The sequence below is a fragment of the Neurospora hispaniola genome (assembly GCF_033458365.1).
Source record: "Neurospora hispaniola strain FGSC 10403 chromosome Unknown B0T23scaffold_4, whole genome shotgun sequence".
Lineage (NCBI taxonomy): Eukaryota > Fungi > Ascomycota > Sordariomycetes > Sordariales > Sordariaceae > Neurospora > Neurospora hispaniola.
Genome location: NW_026944409.1, coordinates 2,345,635 through 2,362,655, shown reverse-complemented (window position 1 = coordinate 2,362,655; position 17,021 = coordinate 2,345,635). Strand labels below are relative to the sequence as shown.

At 50.5% G+C, this 17,021-nt stretch overlaps 3 protein-coding genes across 3 annotated transcripts; all 3 read left to right on the top strand.

Annotated features, from left to right (window-relative positions):
* The first annotated feature begins 2,696 nt into the window (after positions 1-2,696).
* Positions 2,697-5,274, top strand: B0T23DRAFT_338105 (cytochrome P450). Its single transcript, XM_062835837.1, has 4 exons — positions 2,697-3,493; positions 3,566-3,931; positions 3,998-4,864; positions 4,961-5,274. Exons 1-4 carry the CDS (start codon positions 3,188-3,190, stop codon positions 5,078-5,080), a joined length of 1,659 nt encoding a protein of 552 aa, XP_062693014.1. The 5' UTR covers positions 2,697-3,187; the 3' UTR covers positions 5,081-5,274.
* A 7,344-nt stretch (positions 5,275-12,618) lies between these two features.
* On the top strand, positions 12,619-14,104 carry B0T23DRAFT_144512 (activator of Hsp90 ATPase). The gene is made up of 3 exons (XM_062832424.1): positions 12,619-13,051; positions 13,191-13,926; positions 13,994-14,104. The coding sequence occupies exons 1-3, from the start codon at positions 12,829-12,831 to the stop codon at positions 14,010-14,012; spliced, it is 978 nt and encodes a 325-aa protein (XP_062693013.1). The 5' UTR covers positions 12,619-12,828; the 3' UTR covers positions 14,013-14,104.
* A 799-nt stretch (positions 14,105-14,903) lies between these two features.
* Positions 14,904-16,697, top strand: B0T23DRAFT_144549 (carbon-nitrogen hydrolase). The gene is made up of 2 exons (XM_062832425.1): positions 14,904-15,245; positions 15,461-16,697. The coding sequence occupies exons 1-2, from the start codon at positions 15,201-15,203 to the stop codon at positions 16,460-16,462; spliced, it is 1,047 nt and encodes a 348-aa protein (XP_062693012.1). The 5' UTR covers positions 14,904-15,200; the 3' UTR covers positions 16,463-16,697.
* The last annotated feature ends 324 nt before the right edge of the window (positions 16,698-17,021 follow it).

Below are 17,021 nucleotides of genomic sequence, written 5' to 3'. Positions count from 1 at the left end.
TAGCTTACAATAGACTATTTATAGTCTTTATATTAGTACTACTATTACTACTATTAATATTATTAATAATATTAATATTAACCGGTAGATTATTACCTCCTCCCCTACGTTTATTACTACTATCGCTAATACTAAAAGTAGTTACTACCTTATTGCTTAATATATTTCGCACTAGCTTAAATAGCGGGTTAGCTACCGTAGCCTTCCCCAGTAATATAGCGCGTACCTACTTACCCACATCTTTAATATTAAGGTTATAATAGGTCATACTCCCATCTATAACGTAGCACATCTAGTATTTAATAGCCTTATTATAATTCTTATACTTATAGCTAAGACCGTACGCCCATACCTATACTAGTTCTTAATATACGGTACCGCGTAGTTTTACCCCCGTACGCTCCTCTCGCTACCGGTCCTCCTCTAAATTCTTCTCAATTTTTATTAGTATAGTATTTATTATAATACGTTTAAACTTCTCGGTACCGGCTAGAATCTATAACCCTTGTAACGATAGTATATCGACCGTTCGTAGGGTTAGGGTAATAAAAGGATTAACTAAATTATAAAAAGGGGTAGGAATAGAGGGTATACTACTACGGGAGGATAGGGTAATAGGGATTTTATTAGTAGGCGGGTCGGTCAACCGAAACTTAAACAATATAGTGAAATAATAGTATTAGCTAATATAGTAAAAGTACGATTTTATAACGGTCTCATACTTAATATTATTATACTCATTATAAAAATCCTTCCTAGGAACAATCTTATTATATATAATAACCTGGGCGCGGCGGTTATTATAAGTAGCGGTAGTATATATAATATTATATAAAGAGACTAACTACTTTATCCCTATAGTTACATTATCGCTGATAATATCTTCTATATAACCTCGCTATATATATAGGATTTCGCTAAATAGTATCGTCCCAAACCGCTACTTACAGAGCTCGCCGTTATCTTACTCAACCTCAACCTCTCTAGATAAATTACGTTCTTCAATAGCGGGTAATTTAGTACGGCTAGTGGTAATATATAAACCAATTATATTAAATTAGACTTATATTAAATAGGGGTATTTAAAACGTAGCGGCGGCGGTACTATAGCGACCGGCTTACAGGTGGCGTAGGGTTAGGCCGGTAGCGCTAAAGTAATTAGTTTAGTTAGGGAGGCTACTTTACTGTCGTTATTACCCAATAAATAAAATAAAATATTAAAAGTTCGCTTCTTAAGGGTAAAGTAGACGGGGAGTTATTATTCGACCTTATTATTATTACTAAAATCCTCTTCGTTATTAGAAATTTCAATAGGTATTACGGGTTTAGAAGGGGACGATAACGGCTCTAGGACTGGGACTAGGATTAACTCTAACTCTAGCGTAGTAACCTTCCCCTTTTTAATAGCGGTTTTAATGGCGGTCTTTTTAATAGTAGTTTTAACGGCAATTTTAATAAGAGCAGCCTTCTTTTTAAATAGAATAGTTTTAAGGATAACTTTAATAGATTGCTCGGTTTTATAATTCTTTTTTCTAGGGCGGGATGAGGCGCGTTATAGAATTGTTAGGCTAGGATCTTCCTAGTCTTAATCTTTGTCGAAGTAGATTATTAGCGCGCTACTTCGAATATGGGATCGCTTTACGCCAGCGGGCTTTAAATTAAAGATTATCTTAGGAGGTATTATTGTGATGGATTTGATTGATTACTGGTGTTGTGATTACTTTGTACGTTGAAATGGCTTTAAATTGATGTAGAAATTATTGTGAAATGATGAATTTTAATGAAGTTGTGCAATACAGAAGTGCGGTGTGTGTGTGTGTGTGCACGCACACACACCTCTTGCCAAGACTGCACAGGCGATTGAGTGTGGGAACACCATTATACCAACGGCAGTGATGTTTGGTCGCGCCTGTGGTAGTAGTGGTTACAATTTAGGTGTTTGCTCAGCTACCTCATCTCATGTCTATGCTTAGTTGGTGACTTCCAATTAAGGCTCCGGTTACGGCTTCTACTTACCACTTACACGCACATCATTGTGTTGCTCTCATCGCGGACACCAGGCAAGCATCGCAGAGGTACATCTTACATCCACACGGCTTCACAGACGAGACACATTTCAGACTATTATTCAACTCCCGATATCCAATTGATTGTATTGGTTGAGGAGGGTGGCAATCCGCCATTAGCTTTATATGGTATACCGCATCTCCAAAAGGAGGGTGATGGGCAACTTGGTTGGTACAGTACCTACACCTGTTCCAAGCAACGAAAAAGGAATGGTTCCCTTGTATACATTCAGCAGCCCTGTGACCTCCATCTTCATCACAGCTGTAATCATGGGTGAGTACTTGGCTATACAACTTCCACAAAGCCGGTTGACCAATACCGTGTAATTCAGGGGTGAACTTGATACACCCTTGACTCCTACCTGGTTCTCTTGACCCTCTTCCTTGGAGAGATATATCGTATACACCGCAAAGAAAGTTCACACTTTTCAGATATCGAGACAATCCAGTCATCAACAGAAGTGTGAACCTAGTGGTTCGCCTTACAACAATTCATCTCCGTCTGCAAAGTTCAGTTGTTTGTTCGAGTTGATATCTGCCCATACTGTGCGTGGAATGGCTCGCTTGTTGGAGGGCGAGATATGTAGGAAGTCCCTACCCAACATGATGATGTAGGACCACCGGGCCGTCAGCCTATAGGGGACTTCCCCGCCTTGCTTGTTGACATATCAAGTCTATCCCAGGATTACCGGGCATCGGGAGATGCACGGGGGAAAACTGTCGGGGTATGACGGCACCTCGGTACCTACCTACCTACCCTAGTTTGTCTTCTTCTAGGACGGGGAGATCTTCTTGTGTCTCTCAACCCATGTCTCGCGTTATAAGAGCCGCTTACATATGCCCTCCATATGGGTTTCTTGGTCGAGCAGCAGTCACATATAAGCTCATTCGAGACAGCTTTCTTGTTGCTTTGTCTATTACTTGTTTGTTCCACTTAATATCTTGTCAGCTTCTTTGCTTTCTTATCCTCCACTTGCCGAATCTCAGGTTTCAACAACCATAACACGATCAGACCACATTACGCTTGGTCACAGAGAAACAAAGATACAGGCTCGACGCCTCAGGGCACCACTACATACGCCCTCCTCTTCCCGTCACAATAGTTATCCGTTTGAGTCAAGATGATTACAGATTTGATAATAAAAGTACTGGCACAGCACTGGCCAGCAATACTTTGCTTAGTCCTTGTGGGATGGCTGGTTAGGAACAGATATCACAATGGTCTGAACAAATACCCAGGCCCGTTCCTGGCATCGTTGACGGACTGGTGGAGGTTCATTGATGTGTATAAGCGGAGACCAGAAGTTACACACATTGCGCTTCACAAGAAACATGGCCCTATCGTACGCCTTGGACCCAACACTTTGTCCTTTTCGGATCCAGAGGCGATCAAGACGATATACGGTCTTAACAAGGGGTTTGTCAAGGTGAGTTTTCATCCATGAAACGGCCTCAACCCAAAAGGGAATCTGGAATGTTCACTGACTCTCAATAAACAGTCCGACTTCTACGTTGTCCAGCAATCCACCGTCAAAGGCCACAACCTCCCCTCCCTCTTCAGCACAACCGACAATGAATTCCACATGCAATTCCGCCGCTGCGTCAACTCTGCCTTTGCCATGTCAGCCCTTGTCCAGTATGAGCCGTTTGTCGATAACACCACCAAGCTCTTCCTGAAGCAGACCGAGAAGCTGTACGTCGAAGGAGGGGCAAAGGCGTGCGACTTTACCCGCTGGTTGCAGTTCTATGCGTTCGACGTGATTGGTGAGATAACATACAGCAAGAGACACGGGTTCATCGAGCACAACAAGGATATCGATGGGATTGTTTCGTATCTGACCAAGCTGTTCAACTACGTCGCTCCCGTAAGTCTTTCAACTAACCCTCTCCTCTTTCTTTCCTGCCAAGTTCAACCTAACTCCGTGAGCTAGATCGGCCAAATCCCCCTCCTCGACCGGCTCTTCCTCAAAAACCCTCTTTACCTCAAACTATCCCAATGGGGCCTCATCGACGGCACCATGCCCGTCGCCGCCTTTGCGCGCGCCCGCATGGCCGAGCGTCTTCCCGAACTGCAAACCGAAAAGACAGCCATCTTGCCCACCTCGGAGAAACAAGCCCAGCTAAAGATCCAAACCCCCGACCTCCTCTCCAAGTTCCTCGCCGCCCGCTCCGCCCGCCCCAACTTCATGACCGACACCCTCGTGCAAACCATGGCCGTCTCCATGGCCTTTGCCGGCTCCGAGACCACCGCCATTTCGCTTTCGGCCGTGTTTTACTATCTGCTCCGCACCCCGCGCGCGCTGGCCCGTTTGCGGGAGGAGATTGACGAAACGGCGCGCCAGGGCAAGTTTAGCGATTACGAGACGGGCCTGGTTACTTGGGCGGAAGCCCAGACTTTGCCGTACCTGGATGCGTGTGTGAAGGAAGCGTTTCGATTGCATCCGGCTCCGGGGTTGCCGATGGAACGCGTGGTCCCCCCCCAAGGGATGGAGATTGTGCCGGGACAGTTTGTCAAAGGGGGTACAATTGTCGGGGTTAGTGCGTGGGTTTTGCATCGAGATGAGAGCATTTTTGGAGAAAGGGTGGAGGAGTTCAGGCCCGAGAGGTGGTTTGTGGATGAGACGGTGTCGTCGAAGGAGGAGGAGGAGGGGAAGACGAGAGAAGAAGAGGAGAAGAGGATCAAGACGATGAATGGGCATATGTTGCAGTTTGGTATGGGGAGCAGGACGTGCATTGGCAAGAACATTAGTTTGTTGGAGATTTATAAGTTGGTGCCTACTTTGTTGAGGAGGTTTGAGGTCAGTTTACCCCCGTCTTTTTTATTTATTTTTTTCACCCTTTTTTAGGTATTGGATTTGGGGAGAAACGATTGACTGACAGATGGCGTGATACAGATCGAATTCGATGATCCGAGCAGGGAGTGGGAAATTGTGAATGCTTGGTTTGTGAAGCAGAATAACTTCATCACCAGGTTCAAGGTGAGGGACATCGTGATGCCCGAGAACAAGGAATAGTAGGTTTGGGTTTTGGGTATGGGGGAGGTGTTTGGCGTCATGATGGTTTACTGTTTGTTATTGGAGCAAGTTCGATGGGAGAGGTGTGAACTGAATGGACGTTCTGTTGAATGTCTACATCCATGTAGATGGTGGCTCCAAATCAGTGTGGAAGTGCAGCATACGAACTCAAAATACTTGCATGTAGATGAGCTACAAATTGAAAAATCCTTACAGTAGGTTGCTTTCTATATTGTGCTGGTGAAGGGGTATCAACAAAAAAACGAACGACGTATCCAACTGAAGCGGCTCAAGTACGTCCAAATCCATCAAGTAGGATGTCCAAATGAAAGTAGACAGGCCCCCCCCATGGCCGTGCTTAATTCCACCTTTTTCTTCACAACAATCTTCCATCAAACACCTCCAACACCCCCATCCTCCAAACTCTCATCCCAGCCACCCGTCTCCAACAACCATCCCCCAACCCTTTCCTTAACCCCCCCAATCGTCTCCCCTAACGCTTCATTCCACTGATCCTGCACCACCCTCACCTTCTCCTTCAAATCCTCCGTCAACCTCTGGCCCTCCTCCACCCTCATCTGCTCCACCCTACTCGCATCCCGGCCATCACTCTCCATCACCTTCGCCTTCGCACTCACACACGCCTCCTTAACCTCATGCAACAAACACAACAGATTTGTCTGACTTTCAATAAACTGATACGTGCTCTTCTCCGCATGCAACAACAGACTGAACAGGTACTGCAGCGGATGCTCCACATAGCTCGGATTCTCTTCAAACTCCGACTGTGGGATCTGGATCTGGAACCCTTCCATGCTCGCCGGGATGTTATCCAGCAGTCTCTTCAGCGGGGGCGCAATGTCCCAAAAGGCCGATAACTGCGCCTCGACGCCGCGGATGACGGTCTCTTCGACTACGTCCCGGAATTGCTGCGTGCGATGCAGGACTTCCTCGTGGTGAGCCAGGGCGCGCTTGGCCGCGTCTTCGGCGAAAAAGGCCGTGGCGCTGGCGATTTTGTCTTGTTGTCCTTGTACGAGGCGGTAGGGCGTCAGGACGACTTCGCGGTAGCGGTCATTACGGTCAGACAATAGATCGTAGAGGGCGCGGTGGAGCGTTTCGCGCGCTTCAAAGATCCATTTGAGCAAGGTGAGTTTTTCGAGCAGTTCGGGTTGCTCGTCGCCTTCTTCTTGCGGGAGGTTCGGGTTGGAGTCGTGGGTTTCGTCAAAGAGGCGAGACCGGAGCGAGTCGAAGAGCTCGGTGGCCTTGGTGATGCGGGTCTGCAGGATCTCGTTGACGGGCACGACGACGGCGGTTTGGAATTCGTCAAAGTCGGACTTTTCAAAGTCTTGGACTCGGCTGTTTTCGGATGTGTTGGCGTCCGTTTCGATGGCGGCTGCCTCGGCGTACCCGATGGAACCGGAGGCAATTTCGGACTGGAGGTTCTGCCGGAGGGTGGCACGGCGCTGTTTGGCGGCTTCGGCGGCGTCGGTGCGCGCTTTGGTGCTGGCGAGCCTGAATTTCTCTTTGATGGCGTCGATCTCGGTCATGTCGCTGATGACTCGGACCGTACTACGGGTCTGGGTGAGCTCCGGGTGGTTGTTGTTGACGGCCGGATGATGGCGTGGGTAGGGGGGTGGAAGGGTCACCAGGCGAGAGACGTCCAGGTGCGCAGGGTTGGGTGTGCTTGGGCTTGAGTAGTTGGATAACACAGAGTTGCGGGCTGATTGTTGTTGCGGTGCGGGTGTTGTTTGGTCTGGTTCATGCCATCCAACCTTCTCAGGAGGATATTCAGAGTCAGAGTAGCGCTGGTTGTTGCTCGGGCCGGCTGATCCGTCGTCGATCCATTGGAGAGCTTCTCGGGCCTCCTTGGGGACGCCCATGTATTTGGATTCCCTTTTGGAGCGTTCCATTTTCATTGACGGTGCACCGCTCGAGTCCGCTTCCCACCATCGACTTGCCGGACGTCCTCGAGAGTCCTGCTCATCCACCGCATCGCTCACACTCATGCTAAGGATGGGCGATAACGAGGGCATGTAGTTCGAAGTCGGCCAGTTGTTTGCATTCGGTGTGTTTCCGCTGCTTCCTGGCGTCATCGGCTGACTAGCGCTCGACGGCGTGATGGGCGTTTGTCCATGGCTATTGGGATTTCCGCTGAAAACAGAACCGATGGAGCCACGATGTGACCTGGGCTCTGAGGACTGCGGTGTGGTCAGTTCAATCACCCCACTTGTAGCAGAGTTCGAGGACTCTCGTCTGTTGTGTGTATCCATCGGTCGGAACAGGTCGCGAGTGAGGTCAAGGATTTCGGAGCCCATGGCCCCTATAGCCGCCCCGTATCTTTCCCTCCGTATTCTGGATTCACTGACAAAGAACTCGGCAAACAGGCGGACTCGCTCGGCATCACTCGATGCCGTCATTTCTTTTTGAGCAAAGGCTGTGAAGCGCTCGATGGTGGCTTGTGTGAACTGCTCATTACTTTGGCTGATGACCGAGTGTCGTGTCAGATGAGTAGCAGGCACATGACAAGCCGAAGACGATCGGCTTCCGGTGGGTGGTGTCGGAAGAGCCTTGGGTGAAAGAGTCTGGTTGTCCTCGGTATACCGATGGGTTTCCGATGACACCCCTGTCGGTGTTAGCTGGCCAGAATGAGCCTGATTCAAGCCCATGGCTCGCGGCGTGGTGCCCCTAGATTCATGCATGTTGTCCATCGACTCTCCCGTCCTGAGACCGTCGCTCGTTCGACTGGACCTCGGTGTTCCCCGGGTGATTGTCAACCGTCTCTGCAATCCACCTGAGCCCGGAATGACGATATCCGAAAGATCCTGCGACCCATCCATGGAGTTACTAGCGCTCCCTCTTGTCCGACTTTCCGTCCTTCGCTCACGGATGGTCTTGTCGGTTCTCTGAGCATAACTCCTCGCCAGCGAGCCCATTGAGGCTTCTGAAGACGCTGCTGATTGAGGATGTGCACTCAGACTTGCGACACTCGCAGTTTCCGTTGTAACAGGTACCCTATTGTTGGGAGATGGTGTTCGGGCTTGGGCTTGAGCGTTCGACATGACCTCGGTATCTTGCCAATTTGCTGGGGTGGGCGGAACAGGCCCCAAAGCAGTGACTCCGCTGGGAGGGGCCCTGCGAGTGGGAAGCGAGACGACGACGGGGTCGTTTCCACAAGGAAATCGTTGAACACTTTGGGTACTTTGGGATCGCGCTGACGACGGCGGAGGGCCCGGTGGAGGAGGCGGTACGGGCATTGCAGAATCCCATCTAACCTGTGATGAAGACCGGGACCTGGCTGATGTCGGCGTAGCAATGGCAGGCGTTGATACTGCTCTTCGTGCCGCCGGGGCTTGGCTCGCCGTTTGTTCAGGCTGTGGTATTTGCAACGTCAAAGGCCTCGGCGAGTTCGCGTTCCCATTCATAACGCGAGACATGAGCCCTTGGTGTCGGACCGGTGGATGAATGTCTACAGGAGTGTTTGCCTGTTGTTCTCGTCGCCTGCTCAATGACGGAAACCCAAACCGCCTTTCTCTTGACGATTCTCTCGTGCCAGGGGGTGGTGGAAACGACGCGGTTGCAAGTGGCGGCTCAGTGGGAGGCCGTTGAGCTGGGGGTGCCGGCGGTGGTGGAGCTCGGGCTGCGGATATGTTCGCCCCGTGAGACGGCTCTAGCACCAGACTCATCGGCCTTGCGCTGCGTGGAGGTGAATATGGGGGTGGAGGTGGAGGGGTTGCTAACATCGTCAGCATGGCCTTTGGATCAACCCTCCTGTTGACTTGACTTACCTTGTGGCTCAAGATAAGGGTGGCCCTGTGGTGGTGGGAACTGCTGCATAGTACGATCAGAACCCGGGCCTATGGCCGGAGACGCAACCCATTCCTGCGGATTGTATGGCTGAATTGCGCTTAGGGGTGTCTGGTTCGATGAGAAGGCGTGAGAAGTCATCGACACGGCCGAGAGCGGTGTATTGGCGTGATGGCCATGATATCCCCCCAGTGAAGCCGTCAAGAGAGGATTGAGGCCGGCACGGAGGCGCGCCGTGGGATCTCTTGAGGAACTCATGGCTGGAGATTGTCGAGAATGTTCCTGATTTAGCCCGTATGGTACCACAGCATCCACACAAGGACCTGCGGGCTGACTGTAAACCCTTTTAGACCAAAAAATAAAAACTGAACAATGGGATACCGGTGATGCCAGATGAGATGTCGACGACGTGCCGAATGCCTATTGATCCCCAAAACCGTGCCTCGAACCCGCACCAAGCATAATTCTCAAAATTGTCGTCGCAACTCCATTCACAGTCGGAGATGGTCGGAACGTGGGGTTGTTGTTCAAGGCCAGGTCCTCACAAGACGGTGCCAGGACAAGGTGGACAAAGGCCCCAATGAGAGTTTCCGGTCAACCGGTGGGTTGAAGGCGCGGCTGAGGAACAGCTGGAGGTTGCATCTACCGCTTGCGCAAGTGTGGTAGATAAAGTGAAATTCGTTGGATTGGGCTGTATAAGCGATGTTTGTGAGGAGGTGAAAGAAAGGGAGAGGTTGCCCCAGGCCGCGCCCTAGTGCGGCAACGCTCACACTACACTACATGGGTGTACTGCGTAGATTCATACTCGATAAAAGCTAACCAACACACAAGAACCCCGGTCTTATAGGTCTCACGGGCGGCGAGCTAGTTGTGTAGCATTGCCAATGCATAAAACGCGGGAACCGGCCTCCTGTCTAAACAGGCCTAGACGACTGGTCCATCTTGGCAGCTCGGAGGCCAGGCCTTCTCCAAGAGGAGGTGGTTTTCCGACGGAAATACTGCTGGTCCCTCTAGGTCCCGTCGTCTGTTATCACCGCTCCAGGAGATGAAACGGTGGTGTGTACGAGGGATGCCTCATCCATACCATGGTACCGACCACATGCTTGATTGCGGATACAGTGAGGTTGCAGACGGACGGGAACATGTGCACGAAAACGGTTGCAAGTCTCGCCCTGGCCTCGCCTGCTGTGTTAATAAGTCAATAAGGTGGCCTCATCTATCCTCCATCTCCTGACAGTTTGACACCGTCGAGGCTGCCTCTGTGTGTTTCCTCGCCCGCATGGTAACTAGATGGGCAAGAGTTTTATCTGTGAGCAGCCCAACTTACGATAGGCACTAGCAAGCCCAGGCACAAAGGAGATAGATAGATCCGGAGGTGGCCCCTGATTTGCAGGAGAAGATGGTGTGCCCGTGTGACTGTTGGCTAGGCACTAGGTCGTGCTACAGTCCACCCCGCGATGGACGTTGACGAGCTGATCAGAAAATGTTGTTTTCCCAAAGCGGTATGTCAAGAGAGGAAGCAAAAGCTTTTAACGAAGAAGAGGAGTTCACCCCACAGTATCGCCGCGATGTACGGTATCCCATGCAAATCATTGACTGACAGCTCCACTGAATACCGTTGCCTTTGACTGGGTTTGGAAATTCATCGCCGAACGGTTTTTTTTTTTTTTTTTTTCCTCTTTTTTTTCTTCTGTCTTTTCGGCCGAGATATGGATATTCTGGCATTACATCGCGGGCCCTCAAAGTCGAAGGCCCAGAAGGCAGCTCCGGGGCGATTGGTGAAATGAAGATGGCGTGTCCGAGCAATTTATTTTTGGAACAAGGGACCCAAAACTCCCAACTCCGTGCTTCATCCGTGATTCGTGGAATTCGTGATATAGTTGCTGGCGCTTATCCCCCTGGAGTTTTTGCAAAGTGTGATTCGACAGCTCCTTCAGAAGCTCGAAAAAGATGCATTAGCACGATGGACCCGTTGAAGTCCCCCCATTGACGACGACAACCAGGTATGTAGATTTTGTTACGCTTCGAAATGTTCCCTGGATCGCTGTTGTTCCCGATCATCCAAATCATCCACGTGAAAAGGGACCAATCCATGGAGAAAAGAGTCCAAAGACCAGGACGATGAGTATCATTGGCAGGTTGGCTCGGTGTCAAGACTTGGTGCCAAGTTACCATCACGCGATTCTTCATCGCTCCAAATACAAAGTGAACACACCACACTTGAAGACCCCAGCTAGCTCTTCAGGCCCCATCTGTGAGACATGCCTGGTCCATGTCTCTGTGATATTGATTTCAGCATCACGGACCTGAATCTGGAAAGCGCACCCGGCCGGCCCTTCGTCAGGCGTTGAGGCGTTGAAGTGCCGAGCTGCAAGATGTTCGTGTTGATCGTACGAAACCAGACATCTCTCAGGCTGTCCGCAATATCCTCAAGAACATGGTTTTTCTCCAAAGTCGTGGCGACTGAGGTTTCACATGTCTTCTTGTGCTCACAGTGGCCTTTGATGTCTGAAATGTTTGCCATTTATGTCTCCAGGAACAGCAAGATGCCTATAAATAGCAGTATCATCTGTGCATTGATAGTGCTATCAGTCAAGTCAGACTGTGATTGTGTGACATTTCTAGCACTTCAAGCTGACCGGGTTTGCAAACAGAGGGTCCGTTAGATGCTGGGTTAGGGCAGAAGCACACAGCAGAACAGTAATGTAATATGTGAAGGGAAAGAATGTCTGCATGCCGACATGGTGATACTAGCGAGTTTATCGGCGCCGTATCACAAGGTGAGCATGCCACCTGTTTCTTTATCTCCCAATTTTGATCGTTCCATTCATTGAGAAGGTTGAATGACCGAGTACCTTGTATGGGAGATATAGAAGGAACATCGATTGCCTCAATGCCTCAGACGTTACCTACCGTTTGTATGTTTTTGACGAATCTGAATGATTCAATTCTTGATGTTCATCGAGACATGGCTTTTGGAAAAAAGAGGCAACTGAAGATCCCGAGACGTGGGAGGCTGGTGTCCGTCTTCTCCGACTAAAAGTGAACAGTGAATGGAAAAATTGACATCAGTCTCAATCGGGGGTTTATATCTCTGAAGAGCGAGGTCGTTGACCATGTCCAAGTACAGTAGAAGCCCCAGAAGCATCGAACATGTCCAGAATCCGAGAGAAGACAGAAGGCTGGCCAGTGCCCCTTTGATTGAATCGACTGATTGGCCAGACAGCTCAAGCTGCAGTGCCCGTGCTGCACAGCTCCACTGAAGCACCTCCATCCACTGCCAGAACATGGACCCGGACCCCAGAATGACGGTGCCCCTCAGTCACCTAGTCAGTCAGGCCCGACCATTACCCCGCCGCATGGTGGTCACAGCTCGGACAGGGCAGCCAGCCTTACTGCCCCTGCTGTCCGCCCAAATGGAGCCGAGTCAGTTTTCTAGAGCTTTCCAAACAAAACTCCCCGACTTGCGACTCTTCCTTATTTTTGTTTTTCTTCTCCGGCGAACCTCGCCCATTTTATCTTGACACTTTCAGTTCTTGTTCTCCCCGATTGACGACAGCAACGACCATTGATACCCCAACTATCATTTGCTTGTGTTTTCCAAGGTAAGACCGCAATCCCTCTCTTTTTCCGTCTTCCCTCCGCTCTCCTTCACATCTCAAGCATTGCACTGAATGGCACGCAATTGCGCCGACACCGCGACACACTACGGCTTCTATGATGATTGTTCAGCTGGCACCAGTCATAGGGTGACTTGTACTCCCTCCCTTGATGACAAACGCTGCGGTCTACCAGGACCATCTCTGATGTAGCCTTTTCTACACCACTCTTGCGCACATTAATGACGTTGTTTGCCAAAGCATCGCGCTAATCAGTGGTTCACAGATTCCTTCCATCTAATTCTTAGTACTTTGTTTTCTCTAAACAAACGCACAACCGTCAAAATGGTTCTGCACAACCCCAACAACTGGCACTGGGTCAACAAGGATGCCACCTCGTGGGCCAAGCAGTGGTTTGAGGACAACCTCACCAAGCTTGAGGCCAAGGAGGGAGATGTGACTGCCAAGATTAGCAAGGTTATTAGCATGGATGGAGATGTCGATGTTGCGCAGCGCAAGGGCAAGGTGATCACCATTTTTGATGTCAAGTTAACCCTGGAGTACACAGGTACGTTGTTCCGTAATAGAATAGAGCCATCATTGCACTTGAATCCTCCTTTATTTTTGCCTAAATAGACCTGCCACTGCACCCATTGCTTGGATGTGAAAAACAAGGACCGCGGGCTAAAACTCCGTTTCGCATGTAGGCTCCACTGCCACCGACGACAATGTTTCGGGCACCATTACCGTTCCCGAGGTGTCTCATGAGCTGGACGAGGACGAGTTCGTTTTCGATATTGATATCTACTCGGATGCCAACGAGAAGAGGCCCGTCAAGGACCTTGTGCGCAACAAGCTTGTTCCCCAGCTCCGTAAGGAATTTCTGAAGCTCTCTCCGGCGCTCATCGCTGAGCACGGCAAGGACATCCAGCATGCTCCCGGTTCCAACCCCTCGAGCGGCTTCTCCACTCCCAAGTTCGTCCCTCAGCCTGCCTCCTCGAGCGCCCCCGCTGTCACCACCACTTCCTCCTCCTCCTCCTCGGCGATCAACACGACGACAGTTGTAGACTCGGCTGAGTTCCGCACAAGCGCAGACGAGCTGTACGCTACATTCACTGACCCCGGCCGTCTGGCCGCTTTCACTCGCGCCCCTCCCAAGGTGTTTGAGGGCGCCAAGCCGGGCGGCAAGTTCGTGCTCTTTGATGGAAATGTTTCGGGCGAGTACGTCGAGCTCCAGGAGCCCACCAAGATTGTCCAGAAGTGGCGTCTTGAGCAGTGGCCCCAGGGTCACTACTCGACCCTGAAGATTGAGTTCGACCAGAACGACGTTGACAAGGTTACTGTTATGCGCGTCGAGTGGACTGGCGTCCCCGTCGGCCAGGAGGAGATTGTCAAGAACAACTGGAATGAGTACTACGTCCGCAGCATCAAGAGGACTTTTGGGTAAGTTTAGGGTTTCGTTACTAGTCTTTTTACAATGTACGGCGCACTAACATGGAATCTCTCACAGCTTCGGAACTATCCTCTAAACCGGGAGTACAGCATCATAACAACACACATTTCGAACGAATGGGATCAAATGAATGACACGGCGTTTGTGGCGAAGCGAGTGGTTTGTGGGCAGGTTGATCGAACGGTTGGTTGGAACTGGCATCAGTGGCATTCTAGAGCAACTTTTGTGAACAAATGCAAAAATAATTCAGCATTCCCCCAATGGGCATATCCGCCAGCGACGACGACGAACGAAGCCGATTAGAACAGGCAGAGTGGCTCAGCGATCGGCGGCAACGACAGCGAACACACGTGTCGTCACGGTATAACGAGACAAGTAGCGACAATCGAACTTGCATTTGCGAGTTGAACTTTTGTTTTTCTTGTTCAAGGACAGTGGTGATAACTTTGTGTGAAAAAGGCAAGGCAAGGTTAGGTTGCCAGCGATGCGCTTCGGCGTGTCATTTGACATTCATGATCATTTTTCCCCTGTTGACATGGATGCAAGCTCTGGCATAGATTGATATTCTGTTTGACCCATCGCTGGGCATCCACGTTGAGAGATCGTTCCGATCTCAAAGATAGGTGGGAATCAGTGGAGGTTACAGTTCGTTGGCAATACCTGTTTTGTTATGAAGAGGATGGGGTCTCCGGCATGTGAGGCTTGTGAAGTTTCATAACCTCGAAAGTTTGCCCTGAATGGACTTGTACAGTACGTGTACCTCTACCGCAAGTGCTCAGTCGTAAGAAACTTACCTACCAAAGGCGCTAGCTAGGAAAACGGGAAAATCCCATTGGACTCATCTCTCGTCTGGTTGTGCATATTGCTCTATGGTATTCTCCAAAAAGTACCATACATGTTTAGTATATTTGGGTACAAGCGCTAGGTAGCCGAGTGAATAGGCTACTACTTCTAGCAGTAAAGACCATTTCCGCGCCTATGCAGTAGATTTCTTTCTAGGTAGTCACATCACGCCCTTTGGCGGACACGCCTATGGGCTAATACGCCCTTTAACCAACATGGACGCCCTTTGGCCAACACGACCTTATATCCGTTGCTTCGGGCAGTGTTCTAGTTTCGGTACAGTGAAAGCGGCAGTCATTTTCATTGCTTGATGTCAACATCCAAGAAGCTTCGATCCACAGGTTGACCTGACTCGCCAACTTGCGCATGAACAACATAGCAACCGAGAGACTCACTGTCTACTAACACCAACAACACCAAGATGGCGCCCAACTACAAGATTGCTCTGATTCAGTTTCAACCAAAGGTATGTAGCGATGTAGGAGTCTATTCGACAGCTGAAGTCTCGAGTGGTAATATCAATGATATTATTAAGCCACTTTCCGTTGTCTTTGCTCAACCCAACCTTTTCCTTATCACCATGCGTGAATTATATCACCAACCACATACTCCAAGACTACAGATCTACAGCTATGCAACCTACACACAACATGGCCACTAACTCGTTGGAAACAATTCTAGGACGTCGCCGTCGAGGAAAACTTCCAAAAGGCAGAGTCCTACATCCGCAAGGCGGCCTTGGGAGGTGCCCAACTTGCCGTCCTGCCCGAGTACCACCTGACATCCTGGTGTCCCGAGCACCCGTCCTTCGTGGCCGCGTGCGCCGAATCCTCGGCCGACAACAGCTACCTGGCTCGGTACCAAGCCCTAGCGTGTGAGCTTAACATCAACATCGTGCCGGGGACCATTTGCGAGGTTCACCCTGCTTCTTCTTTTTCTTCTTCTTCTTCTTCTTCTTCTTCTTTTCAGGGCAAGGAACCGCCAAGCGACGATGGCGACAGCGGCAAGCAAGAACCCGCCACCTGGAAGGGGCAGCCCATCGAAATCCGCAACATGGCCTACTGGATCTCCGCCTCCACCGGCGACCTGGCCGGTTCCTACCAAAAGATGAACCTCTGGCATCCCGAACGGCCGCACCTCACGGCGGGGGACATCAAGCGACACCGGCCCCACCGGGCCTTTGACACCCCCTTTTTGAAGCCCGGCCCCAACGGGACCCAAGTTCCTATCCGGGCGGGCCTCCTCATCTGCTGGGACCTTGCCTTTCCCGAAGGCTTCCGCGCCCTGGTTGCCGACGGCGCTGACATGATTATTGTCCCGTCGTACTGGTGGGTGACGGCGGTGGATGAGAATTCGGCCAAGATCAGCCGCGATGCGGAAAAGATCTTTTTGGGGAGCGTGTGTGTGACGAGGGCGTGTGAGAACACGGCGGCGATTGTGTTTTGTAACGCGGGCGGGATGAGCCAGGTTGCGTTACCGCTCAAGGGGGTGTTGCCGCCGGTCGGGGAAGAGTGGGATGGAAAGAAGGGCGTGATGGGCGCGGAGACGGAGGAGATGCAGATTGTGGATGTCGACTTTGAGGTGTTGAGGGTGGCGGAGGAGGATTACAAGGTTCGGATGGATATGGGTGGGAAGGGCTGGCATTATGATTATACGCTTTGGAGGGATGGCCCCAAGGAGTAGGAGAAGGGCGGGTAGTAGTGATAGCTGAAGGGAAGGGTGTTTGTGTGCAATCCGCGTGATGATGATGGGATGTCGCCTGCTCCCATATTTTGGTGTCTCGAGTGAGTCGCCGTGAAGGACCATCCGAAGCATCTGCGTTTGCACTTTGCAGTCTTGATGACCCTACGTCATTCAAGCTCATTCATCCCATTCGTGTACGTCCACATCTCAGCCTCGTCAAATTCCCACTGTCGACGTTCATATTTTGTGTCCAACATGGGTTGGGATGCCTTATCATGCAGTACGGTCACAATGGCGGTTAAGTTGGAAGGCGGGCGAGTATCACACACTCATCTCAAGCCGTTTGAAACGTCGGGGTTGCACAACTGGAAGGGTTCACCATGGTGATGTGGAAGATACTAACTGAAGGACAAGCACGTGCTTAGCAAGAGTCGGAAGTTACGACTGTACGTGTAATCGGGTGAATGGTATGGGACGGGTCGGTGTGGAAGGAGGTACGGGGCAGTCACGAGCCTCAACAGCTTCGTTTCCTCTTCCCGCTTCCGTCTTTCTCCTCGCA